Source organism: Bubalus kerabau, chromosome 5 (assembly GCF_029407905.1).
Source record: "Bubalus kerabau isolate K-KA32 ecotype Philippines breed swamp buffalo chromosome 5, PCC_UOA_SB_1v2, whole genome shotgun sequence".
Lineage (NCBI taxonomy): Eukaryota > Metazoa > Chordata > Mammalia > Artiodactyla > Bovidae > Bubalus > Bubalus kerabau.
In genome coordinates this window covers 7265903-7285321 of record NC_073628.1, presented here as the reverse complement: position 1 = coordinate 7285321, position 19419 = coordinate 7265903, and the positions used below count along the sequence as shown (strand labels likewise).

Sequence of the window (19419 nt, the reverse complement as noted above, 5' to 3'; positions counted from 1 at the left end):
ATTCAAGCCTCCAGGTTTTCCTTTTCCGGGTCCCAACTTGGCTCCTTGGGCGCATGCGTCACTGCAGGTTGGCGGCTCGCGGCTCCTTCTTCCGGCCTCCCCGTTGGGCCGGCTCCCGCAGAAGCGGGGCGAGCGCGGAGCCCAAAGCGAGTGACCTGTGACCCCGGAAGTGGACCTCAGGGTCCCGGGGCTTTCCCCGGGCCGGAACCGAGGGAGCCGTCGCTGCACCCCCGGAGTCCCCACCCCACGCCCACCTCTGGATGCCGCCGACGGGTGCCCGGCCCGTGCCCCGCGCCTGCCTGCCGACCCGGCGCTCGGGAGCAGTTCTGGGGCGGGAGTGGGGGCCAGGACCCAGCCTCTGATGCGGCTCCACCCCCGCGCCTGGGTCTCACACCGCTGACTTCCGGGCCGGCCCCGCCCCCTGCTCGTACCCTCGCCCCTCCGATCTCTCTCCCCCGTTGGGGGAGACCATGGCGTGAGCGCGAGGCCGGGCCCCGGGGCCCTCGGGCGCCAGGCGGGGCATGGGCCAGGGGCCGCCCCCATGAGGGTCCCGGGAGGAGGGCGCGCGCAGCAGCGGCGGGGCCATGGGGTCGCAGGTATTGCAGATCCTACGCCAGGGCGTGTGGGCCTCGCTCACCGGCGGTTGGTTCTTCGACCCGCACCAGAGCACCTTTTCCAACTGCTTCCACCTCTATGTCTGGATCTTCCTGCTCACCTTCCCTTTCTTGCTGTACATGGTGAGACGCTGCCGCCACCTGTAACTCCCGCCGGGGAAAGGGAGGGCAGATGTCACCGAGGGGTGCAAACTGACAGGGACTCCGGGCTGTGGGAAGGGGACTCAAAGCAGAGTTCAGAGTGTGTGGAGGAGAGGCCAGAATTTTCTGGCCAGGGTGACCTTGAGCCCCTCACTTAATCTCTGTCCAGTTAGTTAAGTAAAGGCAGGGTCTTCGTACTGGTTGTATGCAGGGGCCAGGAAGTCTTCTTGTGAACTTGTGAATCCTAATCTTGATGGCGGTGGCAGGTCCACCCCTTGTGGGAGCAGGGCTCTGTGAAGAAGGACCTGACTTGCTGCCGCCTCCAGGTCCTGCCCCCCAGCTTGATGGTGGCTGGTGTGTACTGCCTTGTGGTGGCTGTCATCTTCGCTACCATCAAGACTGTGAACTATCGGCTGCATGCTATGTTCGACCAGGGCGAGATTGTGGAGAAGCGCAACTCTACCATGGGGGAACCAGAGGAAGAGCCTGCCCAGGGGGACAGCAATCTGCCCAGGTGGGCAAGGCAGGGCCTGTGCTGGAAATGGAGGGTTCCTGGTGCTTGGGCCTTGGCATTGGAGGATGGAGAAGGGGCTTAGGGAACATTGCCTCCAAGAGCGGTTGAATATTCCTTGATTGGCTCTGGATTTGTCAGGGGAATCAACGTGGAGGGAGGCGTGATGGGGATGGTGGGAGAGGTGCTGTGTGAAGAGGGAAGGTTAGCTTGAAGCTGATGTTTCTGTGCACTGCTAGAGACCCTGGAGTGGAAATGACCGTATTTCGAAAAGTGAGTTCCACACCCCCCGTGCGCTGTAGCTCTCAGCATTCCGTGTTTGGCTTCAACCAGGTCTCGGTGAGTGGTCCCGGCCCTCAGCCTGCCTTACTCCTCTCCTGGGAGCCTGTCCCCCATGTGGGTATGTCCTACACCTACTTTTTTGCCCTCTTGGCCCCTTCAAACTTTTCTCTTACCTGCTCAGGAGTTGCTGCCCCGGATAGAGGACTCTGGGCCCCTCAGAGGTAGGTGGCTGCTGTTGAGAACTGAGGTGGCGGTGCAGAACGGGGGCCTGGCACATCGATGCCTCGAGGTACTGCTAATGCGTTTGGGGCTGTGCTTGTAGACATCAAGGAGCTGGTGCGGGAGCAGGGCAGCAACAACGTGATCGTGACCTCGGCCGATCGAGAGATGCTGAAGCTAAGCTCACAGGAGAAGCTGAGTGAGTGGGCATGATTGGCAAGGGCTTGGGGAGAAATCTAGCTGCCATGTCTTTGAGTCACCCTAACCTTTGCTTCCTGGGGCTCTCTTAGTTCTCTGAGATAGGACTTCAGTGTCCCGCCCCTCTGGGCTTTCAGAACTTGGGGCCATAGCACTCTCTCAGCCATCAGTTCTTGATATAGAACACCTTTTTCTAGTCCTGTGTCTTCTTCTCTTTTGACAGTTGGAGATCTTCCCCAGACGCCTCCAGGGGCCGCCCCGGACCCTTCTCTCCCCAGCACGGACTCCTCAGAACGTTCTCCCCTGGCTGGAGACGGAGCCCCGTGGAGTGGCGGCAGTGTGGCTGACACTCCCATGAGCCCCCTCCTGAAGGGCAGCCTCAGCCAGGAGCTTAGCAAGAGCTTCCTGACCCTGACCCGGCCCGAGCGGGCCCTGGTGAGGACCAGCAGTCGACGGGAACAGCGCCGGGGAGCAGGCGGCTACCAGCCCCTGGACCGGCGGGGCTCAGGGGACCCCACACCCCAGAAAGCTGGCTCCTCAGATTCCTGCTTCAGTGGCACTGACAGGGAGACGTTGAGCAGCTTCAAGAGTGAGAAGACCAATTCTACCCACCTGGACAGCCCCCCTGGAGGGCAAGCCCCAGAGGGCAGTGATACAGACCCCCCCTCGGAGGCAGAGCTGCCCGCCTCCCCTGATGCCGGAGTCCCCTCAGATGACACGCTGCGCTCCTTTGACACAGTCGTAGGAGCGGGGACGCCACCGGGCCCGGCCGAGCCTCTCCTGGTTGTGCGGCCCAAGGACTTGGCGCTGCTCCGGCCCAGCAAACGGCGGCCGCCTGTGCGGAGACACTCCCCCGCCACAGGCCGGGCCCCTCGGCGGCCGCTGCTGGAAGGCCGGGGCTTCTTCGAGGATGACGACACCAGCGAGGGCAGTGAACTGAGCCCAGCCTCCAGCCTCCGGTCCCAGCGCCGCTACAGCACCGACAGCTCCTCTTCCACTTCTTGCTATTCCCCCGCGAGTTCTCGGGGGGCCGCTGGGGGAGCCCGGAAACGACGGGCCCCCCACGGGGCTGAGGAGGGGATGGCTGTGCCCCCCAAGCGGCCCTATGGGACCCAGCGGACGCCTAGTACTGCCAGCGCCAAAACGCACGCCCGCGTGCTGAGCATGGACGGGGCAGGGGGGGATGCCCTGCGGGGTCCCCCGGCCGGCTCCAAGGCTGAGCTGGAGGCCCAGGCAGGGGTGGAGCTGGCTGCCGCTGAGCCCGCTGTGCTGGCCGCCGAGGCCCACAGGGGACCTGCTGCCAACCAGCCTGGCTGGCGCGGGGAGCTGCGGGAGGAAGGTGCGCTGGGGGGAGGTGAGTGCCGGCTGGGGAGGGGCGGGGGTCGAGGCAAGGGGCAGCTGGAGGGGGGCCTGCTCAGCCTCCGGCAGCAGGTGGACATGAACACGACTGTCTGGTGACGGTCGTCTGCTGGCGCTTCAGATAAGCAGGGCTGAGCAGAGAGGAGGCCTTTAAGGCAGAGACCTCAGATACCTGGCTCCAGTCCTAAAGTTAGCACTTGAGCCCCTTTTCTTCGAGGTCTCTCTGTAGCCATGCTCATTCTCCTGGGCCACCAGCAGAGCAGAACAAGTCATGTCCTTATTCCCAGATTTAGAAATTGTGGCCCAAGTGGTTAGGTCACCTGGCAGGGTCACAGAGCCAGGATATGGTTGGACTAGGCCTGATCTTTAGCTTCACACAGGAGCACCTGCATCTCCCTGCCACCCGCCCCCAGGCTCTGTCCACTTCCTTGTCACTTACACTCGGGTGGGGGGGGACCCTCTTTCTGGACAGGTGCCGAGGAGACTGGCAAGCGGGACCACTCAAGCAACGTGAGGCGGGCACAGGCCATCCGGAGGCGGCACAACGCCGGCAGCAACCCCACCCCCCCAGCCTCGGTCATGGGCTCACCCCCCAGGTGAGCACCAGCTGGCTGCCTGGGGTTGGGGGGTGGGGGCCTGCTGGCTCTGAGTGCTGCTGACAGCCCGTGGGCTGCCCCCTCCCCAGCAGCCTGCAGGAGGCTCAGCGGGGCCGTGCGGCCTCCCACTCCCGGGCTCTGACACTGCCCTCGGCCCTGCACTTCGCCTCCTCGCTGCTGCTCACCCGGGCCGGCGCCAACGTGCACGAGGCCTGCACCTTCGATGACACCTCCGAGGGTGCCGTGCACTACTTCTACGACGAGAGCGGTGAGCCCCTCCCTGCGTCCAGTGGCCAAGCCTGTGGCCCAGCCTCTCCCCCCTCACTGAGAGTCATCGTCCCTGAAATTACACCCTTGGTGCCCCGGGACTGGGCTGCCATCTGGAGAACCCAGCACAGGGTTTTTCTCAGGTGGGTTGGGCTTCAGTGCTCCTGTCCCTGACAGGCTGCCTTGTGTCCCACACCTGTCTGTGCTCCAGGTGTGCGGCGTTCCTACACCTTTGGCCTGGCTGGAGGTGGCTATGAGAACCCCGTGGGGCAGCAGGGGGAGCAGGCAGCCAATGGAGCCTGGTGAGTCTCCAAGCTCAGGCTCTCCCAGCCCTGTGGCTAGTGGGCTGTCATTTCTGGGGGGTTTTCTCCCTTCCTTCTTTGGGCAGGAGCAAAGGCCTCCAGGAGGTAGCTCAGACCTCCAGGAGGAGAGTAGGGTGGGCGGCAGCGAGGGGCATGGAGGGGAGAGGGGCAAGCCTGTAGGGATCCCTTGGTTCCCTGGCTCCACAGGACTTCCAAGCACGAGGCTCCAGGGCCTTCTTGGATGCCTAGGGTCTGGGAGGGAGGCCCTCTGTGACCTGTCTCCTCTTGACACCCCTCTACATCTTCTGGGTACTCGAGTAGCCCCCTCAGGCCCCCAGTCGTGGCCTGGCCTTGGCCTCAACCCTGTTTCATTCCTGGGCTCGCCCACAGCCCCAACCCTCACCTCTGCTGTTCCCACAGGGACCGCCACTCGCATTCCTCCAGCTTCCATTCAGCTGACGTCCCAGAGGCCACCGGCGGCCTGAACCTGCTGCAGCCGCGACCCGTCGTCCTACAGGGCATGCAGGTGCGCCGAGTGCCCCTGGAGATCCCGGAGGTGAGAAGCCAGCATTGGGGAAGGACCTGCAGGAAGGGGTGGGGGATGCAGAGCACCAAGCGCTTGCGCGGGCCCCAGGAGGGCCAGGTAGTTCCGAGTGAGGGCTCCAGGGGCCCTAAGGTGGCTGTCTTGACCTTTGATGGCCAGCACAGGGTGCACAGAACATGAAGGACTCAAGTTGCTTATTTATTTACTCAGTAAACGTGTCTGGAATAGCTTCGTTACCTGGGCAGGGCCCGCAGTTAGCGGGGAGGGTGCAGTGGCACCCGCAAAGGGGACAGCTGAGATCACTGGACAGTGGCGATGGGTCGCTTGAGGCATGCTGGTTGAGTTTGTCCGTTTTAGTAGGGTTAGTAAGAGCACCTCTTCTTGTTCCTGAAAGTGTCCTGGTGTGGACAACAACTTATGTAATCAGTCAGGAAGTGACAAAAATACTAGGATTGTGTAAGGCACAGATTCAGAGCTTAAAGAACAATCGTGAGAGTAGTGCCCATGCAGCCAGGGCCACTGAGAGACCAAGGGCAGCACCCAGAAGCTGCGTGTGCCCCTTCCGGATGTGCCTGTTCTCCTTCCCCGTCCCGTGGGAGAGCAGTGCAGTCCTCACGTGGGCGAGGGCTCCTCCAGAGGCGGGGCTGTGCTGTGGTGGCTGTCCTTGTGTGCCTGGAGTCTGGCACAGGATAGGTTTATGGATGCATCGCGTAAACACTTGTTGACTTAAAAACCCACAAGCCCAGAGAGGTTAAGCAGGCAGCCCAGGGCCTCACAGCAGTGGCATTGGCACCCAGGCCTGCCCTCAGGGCCAGGCCTCCTTGTGCTCCAGGGTAGAGTGGTCGAAGTGACCCTGATGGCCACGTCTGGGCAAAGGGTGGCATTTTTACTGGCTCCCGAATGCTAAGGTGGATTTCACCAACCCCAGAAAGGGGCCAGAGATGCCTCCTGAGTGGGGAAGACAGACACAGGAACTGGTAACCCTGGCCCTTGGCAGCTCCCACAGCCATTGAGCCATATCTTGGGAAGCTGGAGAAAGAAGCAGGCCCTGGGGTGGAGGGTCAGGGCAGGCTGTGGGGCTGCTAGATGGTAAGGACTTTCTGTGTAGACCAGCTCGTGTGTGCCAGGGGGTGGCATGGACGGGAGTGGATCAGAGCTGATGGCCAATGTGTGCCAGGGGGTGGCGTGGACCGCGGTGGTGGGGGACAGGGCTGATGGCCAATGTGTGCCAGGGGGTGGCGTGGACCACTGTGGTGGGAGGGCGGGGCTGATGGCCGCGGCCGTGGGGACCGCAGTTTGACCTACTGGACCAGGACTCCCTGCACGAATCCCAGGAGCAGACGCTAATGGAGGAGGCGCCACCCCGGGCCCAGCACAGTTACAAGTACTGGCTTCTTCCTGGCCGCTGGACCTCTGTGCGCTACGAGCGGCTCGCCCTGCTGGCACTGCTGGACCGGTGAGCACTCAGCCCCTCAGCTCCCAGTCCTCTGTCATTCCTGGCCCCAGGGCTTCCAGACTCTGGGAACGTGTGGAGGCCGTCACGGCCACAGAGAGCCTAACCGCTGGGTCACTGAGGGCGCGTGGAGGGTTGGAATTTGCAGTGGGATTGCTTCAGGTTCTTCTAGGGGCAAATGGTTGGCCTAGTTGGGGGTGCTCTGGTCATTCTTCTCTCAAAATTTTGCTGGAGGGAGACATGGCTTCTACATAGTGTGTTTCTATTTTTTTTATTTGCTTCTGTGTTAGATTCAATTAAATTGAATCCTATATAGCCTAAAAAGCCAGCAAATCATCTGTCTCAGCTCTCCTTTTTTTCTGGGAGGAAACTGAGGCCCAGAAAGGCAGGTGACGTTTGTTGTCTGGGTGGCTTCCTGCGCTCTGGATTTCTCCCAGCACTGTGAGCGGTGCTTTGGGGAAGCGGGAGGCAGATCGGCCAGATCCCAGGGTGGTGGCCCCTGAGGTCTCTGGGTCTAGAGGGGACAGAGCCTGGGGTTGGGTGCAGGGTAGCGGTTGGCTGGCTTCCTGGAGCAGGTGCAGCCTGGCCCTGCCCAAGGTTATAGCTCCAGATACTCAAGATGATGGCTGGCATGGGCGCCAGCCCGGATGTGGGTCTTTGTGGCTGGATCCTGTCCCCCACCCCCACCCCCTAATCCCTTGCCCCGCCAGTACGGGAGGAGGTAGGCGTGCTCTGACCCGGCGGTCTCTCCAGGACGCGCGGGCTGCTGGAGAACATCCTCGGCGTCGGCCTGAGCAGCCTCGTCGCCTTCCTGGGCTACCTGCTGCTGCTCAAGGGCTTCTTCACGGACATCTGGGTCTTCCAGTTCTGCCTGGTCATCGCCTCCTGCCAGTATTCCCTGCTGAAGGTCAGGCCTGGCTTCCGGGGTCTCCTCCCCCTCCTCCCACGACCCCTCTTGAGGGGGTCGAGCTAGAAAGCAGATAAGATGCTTCAGGTCCCCTGTTCACCACCATCCCCCATCCAACAAATGAAGGAACTGAGGCTCAGGACAGTTGAAGGGGGAGTCCTGCCCTGGTCCCTCATAACGCCCCAGAAGTGGAATTGAACAGGTCCCAGGCCTCTGACCCTCCCGTGGGTGAGGCTCTCGTCACCATGTAGCTCCTGTCTCTTCCAGAGCGTGCAGCCAGATGCCGCCTCTCCCATGCACGTGAGTACAGCGGAGTGTGTCTCCCATGAGGCCCGGGCCTGCGACCCTCACCATTCCCTGTTGCCCCCAGACCCCTGATCCTTCTGCCCCGACCCTGCCAAGCTCTCTTGGACCCAGGGCCAGGCCCGGGGCACGTGAGCATGTGTTCGTGAGTAGGGCGTTCAGTGAGGGAGGTGCGACGCCTCACAGGCCCTCTCCCCAGGGCCACAACTGGGTCATTGCGTACAGCCGGCCCGTCTACTTCTGCATCTGCTGTCTGCTCATCTGGCTGCTGGACGCCTTGGGCTCCGCACAGCCCTTCCCTCCCGTCTCCCTCTATGGCCTCACGCTGTTCTCCGCCTCCTTCTTCTTTTGTGCCCGTGATGTGGCCACTGGTAAGGCCGGGTAGGGTTGAGGTTGCAAGGGGGTGGGGGGGAGCAAGGCCCTAAGGGTGGGCCGGGGTGCAGCCGGCAGACTGACCGGGCCACCGCTTCCCCTCCCTGCCAGTGTTCACCTTGTGCTTCCCGTTCGTCTTTCTCCTGGGCCTCTTGCCCCAGGTGAACACCTGCCTCATGTACCTGCTGGAGCAGATAGACATGCACGGCTTTGGGGGCACAGGTATGGCGCCCAGGGCAGGGCTCCTGGGTAAGGAGGACGTGCAGGCCTGTGGGTCTGAGGCTATGAGGGTATACAACTATGGGTCTAGCACTTCGCTGAGGCTTTTCCGGGTCTACATGGAAGATTCTAAGAGCCCATCTCTTCCCTTCCCTTCCCCACCCCTCCCGTCTCCTCCCCAGGCAAGTGGTTTAAACCAGAGAATGCAAGAGGCCCTGCAGGCCTCTCTGGGCTGGGGGAGCAGAGAACAGTGGGCTGGGCCCCGAGTCCAGGGGAGGTTAGCCCCTGGAAGTTGAGGGGCAGCAGGGGCAGTGCCGCAGGGGCTGATGGGTGGGCTCTGGGCTTTACTTGCCTCCGCTCGCCTCGCAGCTGCCACCAGCCCCTTGACAGCCGTCTTCAGCCTTTCCCGCAGCCTGCTGGCCGCCGCCCTGCTCTACGGCTTCTGCCTCGGGGCCATCAAGGTAGGGATGACTTGGGAGGGGCCAGGAGGTGTCCAGAGCGGGGGGCTGCGAGATGGGGCTGTGAGTTGTGCCCGCAGTGGCCTCTGCCCCGGGTGGGGGCGCCCGCAGCCCTGACTGGCACGGGCTCCCTCTCCAGAGCCCTTGGCCGGAGCAGCACGTCCCTGTCATCTTCTCCGTCTTCTGTGGCCTCCTGGTCGCGCTGTCCTACCACCTGAGCCGGCAGAGCAGCGACCCCACCGTGCTCTGGTGGGTGCCTGCGCGGACTGTCTGTGTGTGTCTGTGCCTGGCAAGGGTTGGGGGGCGGGGTCTGCACATGTGCCTGTCAACACCTGACCCCAGGGCCTGTGGGAGGAGGGGCAGCCTCCCAGACCCAGGCCCCTGACTCTTCTCACGGCCCGACCCCCCAGGTCTCTGGTCCGGAGCAAGCTCTTCCCTGAGCTGGAGGAGCGGAGCTTGGAGACCGCCCGTGCTGAGCCCCCAGACCCACTGCCAGAAAAGATGCGCCAGTCAGTGGTAAGCGCCCGAAGTCTCGGAGTCCAGTCTTGTGGGGAAGGGTGTGTTCAGCCACCGGTGGCAGCGGCACCCACGCTGGTGTTTCCCGACCCTGCAGCGTGAGGTCCTCCATTCCGACCTGGTGATGTGTGTGGTGATCGCCGTGCTCACCTTTGCCATCAGCGCCAGCACCGTCTTCATTGCCCTAAAGGTTTGTGGGGCACAGGCCAGTCCTCTCGCCCAGGTCTTTGCCAGAGCGCACATGCCCCGAGGGCCAGGCGGCCGTGGCCTCACATCCTTCTCGGGCCCTGGTCGCTGTGTGCGGGGCGGCCCGTGGCTGAGTCTCCCCTCCTCCTTGCAGTCCGTGCTAGGTTTTGTGTTGTACGCACTGGCGGGGGCCGTAGGCTTCTTCACACATTACCTGCTGCCGCAGCTCCGCAAGCAGCTGCCCTGGTTCTGCCTGTCGCAGCCCGTACTGAAGCCGCTGGAGTACAGCCAGTACGAAGTGCGAGGTGAGTGCCTCCGGCCAGTCTGGGGCCCTCCACCGACCTGCCTTTACGAGCTCGGACCTCTCAGCTCAGGGTGCCAGCAGGGGGCAGCCTCTGTCCACACCACCCTGTCTGCGATGGCATGGGCCCTGCGGCCCCTTCACTGCCCTCTGTACCCTCTCATGTGCCACCCTCAGCCCCTGCCTCACTCTCGCCCTGCCTGCTCTGCCCTTTCCCTGCCCGCCTTGTGGACCCTGACGAGATAGAAGTAGAACTCCAGGAGGTGTTGTTGAGAAATACAGACTGGTTCTTAATGAACTAGACCAGTGCAGTGCACAATGAATTGTACAACACAGACTCCTTGGCGCTTGTATTTAAATACCTGGATTTGTGGTGCGAAGGTCTGTGTGCTTGTTTTTCTTAGACAGTGAAGGATCTTGTTTACTGGGCCAGCATCTCCATGTGGCTACGTCACCTTGAGCCAGTGACGGGCCCGGTCCAAAGGTCCCTGTGACTGAGGGTCACTGTGAACTTGGGCCTCACCCAACCTGTCCTGACTCCGGTGGACACCAGGGGTGTTGTCATCACCCTTTATTTCAGACAGCCGAATGGGCAGAGCACCTGCCCTGAGCCCCCAACACGCCCTTCCTGGGCCTCATCGCACTCATTTGATTTGCTGAAGATCAACACCCCCAGCTGCTCGGAAATTCTAGGGGCCCAGAATTGTGCACCCCCACATTCTAGGCTCTGCCCTCCTGCCAGCTCCCTGCGGAGAGCACACCTGCCCCCCTTGCAGCAGCAGGAGGAGATGTGGAGGGCCCGGAGCTCAGCAGTCCCACCTCCTTGCCCATGGTTGCAGGTGCTGCCCAGGTGATGTGGTTTGAGAAGCTGTATGCAGGCCTGCAGTGCGTGGAGAAGTACCTCATCTACCCGGCCGTGGTGCTCAACGCCCTCACGGTGGACGCTCACACGGTCGTCAGCCACCCAGACAAGTTCTGCCTCTAGTGAGGACCACCAGCCCCCTGGTCATCCCACCACCTACCTGCATGAGTAACCCAGGAGGAAACTGAGTCCCCTTGGCCAGCAAGCTTAAGTAGGCCCCCAGCTCCTGACACCCTTTCCAGTGAAGTACCTGCCTCCTCAGGAGCAGACATGTCCCTCCAGTACACCTGAAGTTGAGGGGGTTAGTGACCTCTTCAGGGAGCAGAGATGAAGGTTGCTGGCCCAGAAGAGCCGGGCCCTGCCCAGCAGAGCCCAGGCCGGGGCCTGCAAGGGGCGGGCCCCCACCCCCACCGCCCGGCCCCTAAAGCCTGCCTCTTGCCCATAGCTGCCGGGCACTGCTCATGACCGTGGCTGGGCTGAAGCTGCTGCGCTCGGCTTTCTGCTGCCCGCCCCAGCAGTACCTGACCTTGGCCTTCACCGTCTTGCTCTTTCACTTCGACTACCCGCGCCTCTCCCAGGGCTTCCTGCTCGACTACTTCCTCATGTCCCTGCTCTGCAGCAAGGTGAGCTGGGGGCCGCACTGCAGTCCTGGGGGCAGGCCTCTCCTGCCTTGGTGCGGAAGACCCACCCCAGTCCCGTGGTATCCCCTCTGAGGGCCTTGGCAGCAGTTCCTCGTAGGGCAGTGAGCAGGCTGAGGTTTAGAGAGCATAAGTGATTTGCCTCAGGTTTCCTGGAGAGCTGGTGGTCAGCCGGGACTTGAACAAAGGCCTGTTCCCTGGCTCTGTACTGGAGGCCTGCAGTGGTGCCCACGGGGGACCCTGGCACAGGCCTGAGCTTTCTTCTCACTCCCGTGAGCATTCTGGTCTGGTTTCTGGCCTGGCCCAGGATGGTGGAGATCAAGACTGTGTCCCCCTCTGAGGGCAGGGCCTGTGACTATCTCTTAACTTTTGGTATCACAGCTGCATCACCAAGAGTGGCATAACCTGAGCAAATCATGTATCTGTTCTACCTCGTCTGAACCTCAGTTTTTCCATCTGGGAAGTGGGACAGTGATAGGAGGCTCCCAGGACGATCATATGAATTAAATAGCTAATGTCCCCTTGGGTGCTTTGTCTGGGGTTGCTAATGGTGTCGGAAGTCCCAGGGGTCTGAGTGGGCACTTGGTGGGCCCCCTTCTCTGTGAGCAGTCTGTGTATCTCTCACCTTCTCCCCTCCACCCCTGCAGCTGTGGGACCTGCTGTACAAGTTGCGTTTCGTGCTGACCTACATCGCACCCTGGCAGATCACCTGGGGCTCAGCTTTCCACGCTTTTGCCCAGCCGTTTGCCGTGCCACGTACCCAGCCTGCTGCTTGCAGCCCGGTTGGGAGTGTGCAGGGAGGGCTGTCGCCCGGATGGGGGGGCTCCAGGCGGGCTGGCAGGGGTGGAAGGGTCATGAGGGAGGCTGGGGAGGGTCCTGCGTGCCCGCCACCTCCTTGACTCGTGCCCAGACTCGGCCATGCTGTTCGTTCAGGCCCTGCTCTCGGCACTCTTTTCCACGCCTCTCAACCCACTGCTGGGCAGCGCTGTCTTCATCATGTCCTACGCCCGGCCCCTCAAGTTCTGGGAGCGTGACTACAAGTGAGTCTCCTGGGCTGGAGAGGAGGCGGATCCCCTGTGGGACCCTGAGGGGGACTGGTGGGGAGCGGGTGGAATGGGGCAGGTTACCAGGAGATCAGATGGAGATTGGAGGCTGGGCTGTGGGGAACGGCACTGTGGGCTTCACTGAGGTGGCTGATCCACAGGAACACAGCTTGAGCCAGACCGAGGCCTGGGGCTCACACCCTGGGCTTCCTGGCTGTGTGGTGCTCCTGGGGGAGTCCCTTCACATCCGTGAACCTTAACCTCCCCCTGTCATGGAACGGGGTGCAAGCCCAGAGGGGCGTGGTGGAGGGTGGCGGGAACTGTCACCTGAGCCTGGGGCAGCCTTGCCCTCTCGGCCACCTGTGTGTCGCCCTGTCTCTGAACAGCACTAAACGCGTGGATCATTCCAACACCCGCCTGGTCACTCAGCTGGACCGGAACCCCGGTGTGTACCCAGCCATCGGGGGCTTTGGGGCAGGGCCGCCCTGGGGAGGGAGCCTTGCTCACTTGTCATGTCCATCTGTCCGTCCATCCTGGGTCCCAGGCGCTGATGACAACAACCTCAACTCGATCTTCTACGAGCACTTGACCCGCTCGCTGCAGCACACACTGTGTGGGGACCTGGTGCTGGGCCGCTGGGGCAACTATGGCCCTGGCGACTGCTTCGTCCTGGCCTCCGACTACCTCAACGCCCTGGTCCACCTCATCGAGGTTGGCAACGGCCTCGTCACCTTCCAGCTGCGTGGCCTCGAGTTCCGGGGTGAGCGGAGGGTGCCACCTCTGTCAGTGTGTGAGGGCCGGACCCTAACCCTGCTCTACCCCGGTTTGCTGGGGCCCTTGAGCAAGGCACTCTCCGTCACGGGCCCCACGGCCTGGGATTCCTAGTCTGAGCATCGAGGCGGCAGGCTTTCTTTGGCCCAGCCCTGGCCCTGCCCTGACTGTGGCAGGTCTGTAGCGAACAGGCTGCTCTGGTGGAAGCTCCGGCCTGGGGCTCCTGCTGGCCTGCTCTGTGGACTCAGGCATGGCCCAGGTTGGGGCCCACGCATAAGCCCTGGGGAGTGAGCCAGCCCCTGGCCCTCAGGAAGGATGCACCTGGCAGGTTCCAGCTTCAGAAGAGGCCCTGAGCGCAGAGAGGCTCGAAGCACAGCTCAGAGCCGCGCGAGCCTGAGCTTCGGTCTTTGCGTCTATAAGTGAGGGATCTGGCCCTGTCTGTCCTGTCACCGCCACCCCAGTCCCACCCCACCACGGCCACTGGGAGTTAGGAGGAGAAAGGGGCTCGTTTGTTCATCCGTTCACTAAGTGCTGGTGGCTCCCGTCGCCTCCAGGGGAGGGGCCTGGGCACTCTGGGGAGGAGGCAGGCGGGGATGGGTTCGAGTCCCCTGACTGGCCCCCCGTCTCCGCAGGTACATACTGCCAGCAGCGGGAGGTGGAGGCCATCACCGAGGGCGTGGAGGAGGACGAGGGCTGCTGCTGCTGTGAGCCAGGCCACCTGCCGAGGGTCCTGTCCTTCAATGCGGCTTTCGGGCAGCGCTGGCTGGCCTGGGAGGTGACGGCCAGCAAGTACGTGCTGGAGGGCTACAGCATCAGCGATAACAACGCCGCGTCCATGCTGCAGGTGTTCGACCTCCGCAAGATCCTCGTCACCTACTACGTCAGGGTAGGAGGGTGGGGCTGGGTGGCCGGGGCCCCACACTCAGGGCTCGCTGGGCAGGAGCTTCCCGAAGGCCACCTTCTGAGTCTCCGGGAGCCTGCTCTGCCCAAGGGAAGCTGGGGCCTCAGAGAGTGGAAGCATCTTCCAAAGAGTCACTGCCAGATAGCGGGTCTCTGAGGCCCTGTGACTCTGCCCGTTGGGGGCCTAGGGTGGGGGCCCTCTGTCACCGCCTCCAGGAGGCTCCCGTGGGGTGGTGAGTACTGGGGGCCAGTGGGCAGCATGTACACAGATCTTCTCTCTGGGCTTCGGTCCTGGGAGGGGCATCGCTGACGACCACCTTCCAGACCAGCAGCCCCGCCCCACCAGCACAGGGACAGTGACGCTAACTGTGGTGGGATTAACAGTTTTAGGAGCAGCTGCCAAGCAGTGGTGCGTGCCAAGGGGTGGGCTCTGCCAGGCACCTCTCCTGAGCCGGTGAAGCCCACCACGCCTTGCAGGAGACATGCTGCTGCCTTAGATGTGGAAAGTGCTTTGCCTGAGGCCCCAGCATCAGGAGGAAGTGCCGGAGCTTGGCTAGGCCCAGGCTGGGCCTCCCTGTCTTAACCTGGGCCCTCCAAGCCAGGCCTGAGAGGTCAAGACCTGTTGTGGGGCAGGGGGCTGGGGAGGCACAGTGTGGGGTCCCAAGGGAGCCCTGGGCTGGGTTCTGGGATGCCTGCAATGTCGCTTTCTTTGCCTTTGTTTAGCTCTTTGAGAAATAGAGATTCTTGCAGTTCTGTGAGGTGGCAGGAATGAGGAGGGCACTACAGGAGTGGGGTGACTAGGGTCACGATCAGGTCCCCTCGTGCTCTCTTAGCATCCACCCTGAGGCGTGTCGTGGGCCCAGAAGGGGTGGGCGGCTTGTTGGAGTCCACAGAGCCTGCTCACCTGAGGTTCTCTCTTGGGCGGTCCTGTGTCCCCCAGCTGACCCTTGCTGCCAGTGGATGGCCCCTCTGTGTCACTTGTCAGAGAAACTACCTTCTCAGATGTTTTTTCCCATGCCCTCACTCACTCCTAGGGAAGAGCTTATACTGTGGCCATTTTGCCCAGGTTCTTGGCCCCTCACGTCCTACCATGCTGCTGGACTCCTATTGCCGAGATGCCCCCTGTTCACAGCCAGCTGTACCAGCCTCTGCAGCTCTGGGTTCCCCACCCCTCCCCCAGGCAGAAGGCCATCCTGCCTTGGCTCCATCCACGGCAGCAACCTGACTGGCTGCCAACTGTCAGCCTTAGACCGCCCATCCATCGTGTCTGTACCAGCCGCATACTGTCCAAAGGCTCTTCTCCATTCGCCCACGCCCCTGCTTAGAAACCAGCAGGATCTCTCTTTTTTAAATACGTATTTTATTATTTCCTTGGCCGAGTCAGGTCTTAGTTGCAGCTCGAGGGGTCCTCGTTGCGGCATGCAGCTTCTCTGGCTGTACACGGGCTCATTAGTTATGGCATGTGGGCTTAGTTGCCCTGCGGCGTGTGGGATCTTAGTTCCCCAGCCAAAGATGGAACCCACGTCCCCTGTACTGCAAGGCGGATTCTTAACCACTGAAGTCCCCAGCAGATTCTCTTAAGGGGTCGAGGAGCCCCTGGCTTGGGTACAGATGCTGTGCCTCTTTTTTTTGAGGGGAAGTCCTGTGATCACACTCATGCTATCTTGAAGGACCCGTGACCTGAGCACCTGCCACAGGCAGCACTCTCTAGTGGATGCTCCGTAAGGAGGGGTGCTTCCTGTCGGCTTTCCCCTTCCCCTTCCTCTTCCCTGACTGAGAGAAGGAGCAGACAGGCCTGTGTGGCTTCAGGGAGCTGAGATGGGAGAGGGGATGGGTGTCCTGGGAAGCTGACTTCAGCGCAGTCTAAAGCAGAAGGTTCTTTTTTTTTTGGTTAGGCCACATAGCTTGAGAGATCTTAGTTCCCCAACCAGAGATCAAACCCAGGACCTCTGCGGTGAAAGCGCAGAGTCCTAACCATTGGACCACCAGGGAACTCACAGGGAGAAGTCTCTGTACCCTGACGCTATCTCTCCTAGTGGCCAGGGCGAGGGCGCGCCCCCAGTGACTGACCCCTGCCCTCTCCTCGCAGAGTATCATCTACTACGTGAGCCGCTCTCCAAAGCTGGAGGCCTGGCTGAGCCACGAAGGCATTGCAACGGCCCTGCGTCCTGTGCGGGCACCTGGCTATGCTGACTCCGACCCCACCTTCTCTCTGAGCGTGGACGAGGACTATGACCTTCGCCTCTCCGGCCTCTCGCTGCCCTCCTTCTGCGCCGTGCACCTGGAGTGGATCCAGTACTGTGCCTCCCGGCGCAGCCAGGTCTGGCCACCAGCACCCTGGGGCTGCCCTCTCCCCCTCGGCCTCCCCTCTCCCCGTGCGGGTTCTTCTCATTCTCAGCCTCCCTTGGCCTGGGCCCCAGTCCCTGCCCCAGGTTCCCTGTGCCAGGTCTGAGCTGGGCTCTGGGGACGGGGGTCCTTGTGCCGCAGCCTGTGGACCAGGATTGGAACTCGCCGCTGGTCACGCTGTGTTTTGGCCTGTGTGTGCTGGGCCGCCGGGCCCTGGGGACCGCCTCGCACAGCATGTCTGCCAGGTGAGTGCCCAGCCCAGCCTGTGGCCCTCCCCTCCTCTACCTCCTGACAAGCTCTGGGCCTCTGGCTGCAGCCCCCAGGGCCACATCAGTCCTTCCTTTGGTGCGGCTCCTCTCCCCATGGGACCTCGCCTGCCTCTCACCTTTGCCCTGTGAGGGACACGGGCAGGGACTGACCTCCTTGTCAAGATGGGGAAACAGGCCCAGTGTGAAGAGCAGGCTGCCCTCCGACCCCTACACACACAGCCAGCGCTGAGGAGCCCCAGCGCGCCCGGTGCATTCACCCCCTCCTCCTCTCCAGCTTGGAGCCCTTCCTCTACGGCCTGCATGCCCTGTTTAAGGGGGACTTCCGGATCACGTCCCCGCGGGACGAGTGGGTCTTTGCCGACATGGACCTGCTTCACCGCGTGGTGGCGCCCGGGGTTCGCATGGCCCTCAAGCTTCACCAGGTAGGCAGAGGTGTGCCCAGGCAGGGCGGACAGGCAGTGAACCCGCCGCCCAGGGCAGGGGCAGCCCACCTCGGCCCTCCCGTCCTCCCCGCAGGACCACTTCACATCCCCAGACGAGTATGAGGAGCCAGCCGCCCTGTATGACGCCATCGCGGCCAACGAGGAGCGGCTGGTCATCTCGCACGAGGGCGACCCGGCCTGGCGCAGTGCCATCCTCAGCAACACGCCCTCGCTGCTGGCGCTGCGCCACGTCCTGGACGACGCCTCGGACGAGTACAAGATCATCATGCTCAACCGGCGCCATCTCAGCTTCCGCGTCATCAAGGTGGGGCCGGCTGCTCACCCCTCCCGCCCGCTTCCCGCTGAGGCCTCCTGACCCTCTCCCACACGTGTGGCCCCCGCAGGTGAACCGCGAGTGTGTGCGCGGCCTCTGGGCCGGGCAGCAGCAGGAGCTGGTGTTCCTGCGCAACCGCAACCCCGAGCGCGGCAGCATCCAGAACGCCAAGCAGGCGCTCCGCAACATGATCAACTCCTCCTGCGACCAGCCGCTGGGCTACCCCATCTACGTGTCTCCCCTCACCACCTCGCTGGCTGGCAGCCACCCTCAGCTGCGGGCGCTGTGGGGCGGCCCCGTCAGCCTGGGCGCCATCGCCCGCTGGCTTCTGCGCAGCTGGGAGAGGTGAGCTCTGACCCCCACCTCCGGGGTCACAGGGGAGGAAGCAGAGGTTCACAGAGAGGAAGTGGTGCCCTCCGGGGTCTGACTAAGGAAGCGCCGGAGCCAGGGGTGAACCCCAAGCTGACCCAACTGCACACCCCGCCCTCTCAGCCAGAGCTGAAGGTGGCCTTTAGCCTGAAGCACCATCGATGATGCCACCTTTAAAAACTCTATAGGGGCTTCCCTGGTTGTCCAGTGGGTAAGACTATGTTTCCACCGCAAGGAACTAAGATCCCACATGCCTCACAATGTAACCTTAAAAAAAAAAAAACCACCCTGTAAAGTAGATGGCAGAATCTTTTAGAAATAGGACTAGGATCTGAGATGTTAGGTGCCTTGGGTTGGGGATTTGTGCTTGCGAGGGCATTGCACCCTCCTCCTCCCACCAACGTCGTCTCCATTTCCCCTCACCCAGGCTTCACAAGGGCTGTGGTGCCGGCTGCAACAGCGGCGGGAACGTGGATGACTCGGACTGTGGCGGAGGTGGGGGCTTGACCTCCCTCAGCAATAACCCCCCCTTGGCACAACCCACACCTGAGAACACAGCAGGTGAGCAGGCAAGGCCCGGTTAAGCCCGTGAGTGGGAAGGGCAGCCTAGCGACTGAAGTCTGCCCTGTTATCTGTCTCCCACAGGCGCTGGGGACCAGCCCCTCCCACCAGGCCCTGCCTGGGGCCCGAGGCCCTCCTTGAGTGGCTCTGGTGATGGGCGCCCCCCTCCTCTCCTGCAGTGGCCACCCCCTCGGCTCCCTGGACCATCCCCCGCTTCACCGGCTCTCCCTGAGGGTCCCAGGCCCTCAAGGCCCCCTGGCCCTGGTCTCCTAAGTTCTGAGGGTCCCAGTGGGAAGTGGAGCCTGGGGGGTCGGAAGGGACTAGGGGGATCCGAGGGGGAGCCAGCCTCAGGGAGCCCTAAAGGAACCACCCCCAAATCTCAGGTAAGGTTCTTCCAGCTGGGTCAGGTCTGGGCAGCTCAGGTCTGCTCTCCCACCACCAACCTGTCTCCCTTCCCTCAGGCGCCTCTAGACCTCAGCCTCAGCCCGGACATCAGCACTGAAGCCTCACCCCCCAGAACAGTGCAGGACATTCCTTGCTTGGACAGCAGTGCTCCTGAGACTGGCACGCCCACCGGGGCCCTGGGCGACTGGCCTGCTCCTGCAGAGGAGCGAGAGAGCCCGGCAGCTCAGCCCCTGCTGGAGCATCAGTACTGAGTGGCCTGGCGCCCTCTGGGCCTCAGTCTTGTATTTGGGAACTTGGACCCCTGGCCTCTGGCCCTTTCTGCTGGACCACAGAACCGAGTGGCTTTGGCTTCCACATGTGAACCCTGACCTCTGGCTGCCTTAGCCAGAGCACCGGAACTGAATAGCCCAGACCTCTGACCTTGACCCCTGATCTCTCATCTCTAGTCCACGGCCTGGGCTCCCCAAACTGAGGCAGGCAGCATCCCAGTCGGGCCCTAAGAGCCAAACCCATGGGCTGGTCCCGCTTCAAGCCCATGGCCAGGACTGACTTGGCCCCTCGGCCTGCACTGCCTGCTGGGGTGGCCCTTTGGCCTTGGACTTGGGGCTGAAATGTGGGAAAGGGGGGGTTCTTTTTCTTTTTTTTCTTTTTTTTTTTCGTGCTTCGGAGACACCAGAATTAATAACACTATTTTTGATTTTGGTTGGCAGTTTCTTCTATCTGGGGGTGTTTGGGTAGAGGGTGGAGCAGG

General features: G+C 62.4%; 1 protein-coding gene across 5 annotated transcripts; it reads left to right on the top strand.

Moving 5' to 3' along the window:
• The first annotated feature begins 61 nt into the window (after positions 1–61).
• PCNX3 (pecanex 3) lies at positions 62–19365 on the top strand. 5 transcript variants are annotated; one of them, XM_055580799.1, is made up of 35 exons: positions 62–737; positions 1082–1269; positions 1506–1605; positions 1730–1769; positions 1871–1966; positions 2189–3304; positions 3797–3920; positions 4010–4188; positions 4399–4489; positions 4910–5045; positions 6329–6489; positions 7240–7393; positions 7661–7693; positions 7896–8067; positions 8180–8290; positions 8657–8748; positions 8885–8994; positions 9156–9261; positions 9359–9451; positions 9602–9752; positions 10588–10732; positions 11056–11233; positions 11896–12004; positions 12159–12288; positions 12678–12736; positions 12836–13051; positions 13695–13948; positions 16052–16282; positions 16450–16553; positions 16852–16999; positions 17094–17324; positions 17404–17678; positions 18130–18263; positions 18348–18646; positions 18725–19365. In XM_055580799.1, exons 1-35 carry the CDS (start codon positions 585–587, stop codon positions 18917–18919), a joined length of 6114 nt encoding a protein of 2037 aa, XP_055436774.1. In that variant the 5' UTR covers positions 62–584; the 3' UTR covers positions 18920–19365. The 5 variants fall into 5 exon arrangements, with proteins under 5 accessions (XP_055436774.1, XP_055436773.1, XP_055436775.1 ...); XM_055580798.1 differs by having other exon boundaries at positions 2189–3319; positions 4013–4188; XM_055580800.1 differs by having other exon boundaries at positions 2189–3319; positions 6368–6489.
• The last annotated feature ends 54 nt before the right edge of the window (positions 19366–19419 follow it).

Coding starts and splice junctions, on each gene's coding strand:
- PCNX3 (XM_055580797.1), top strand. CDS start 585: ATGGGGTCGCAGGTATTGCAGATCCTACGCCAGGGCGTGTGGGCCTCG. Junction 8,291..8,656: donor GCACGGCTTTGGGGGCACAG/GTATGGCGCCCA, acceptor CTCGCCTCGCAG/CTGCCACCAGCCCCTTGACA. Junction 10,733..11,055: donor CCAGACAAGTTCTGCCTCTA/GTGAGGACCACC, acceptor TCTTGCCCATAG/CTGCCGGGCACTGCTCATGA.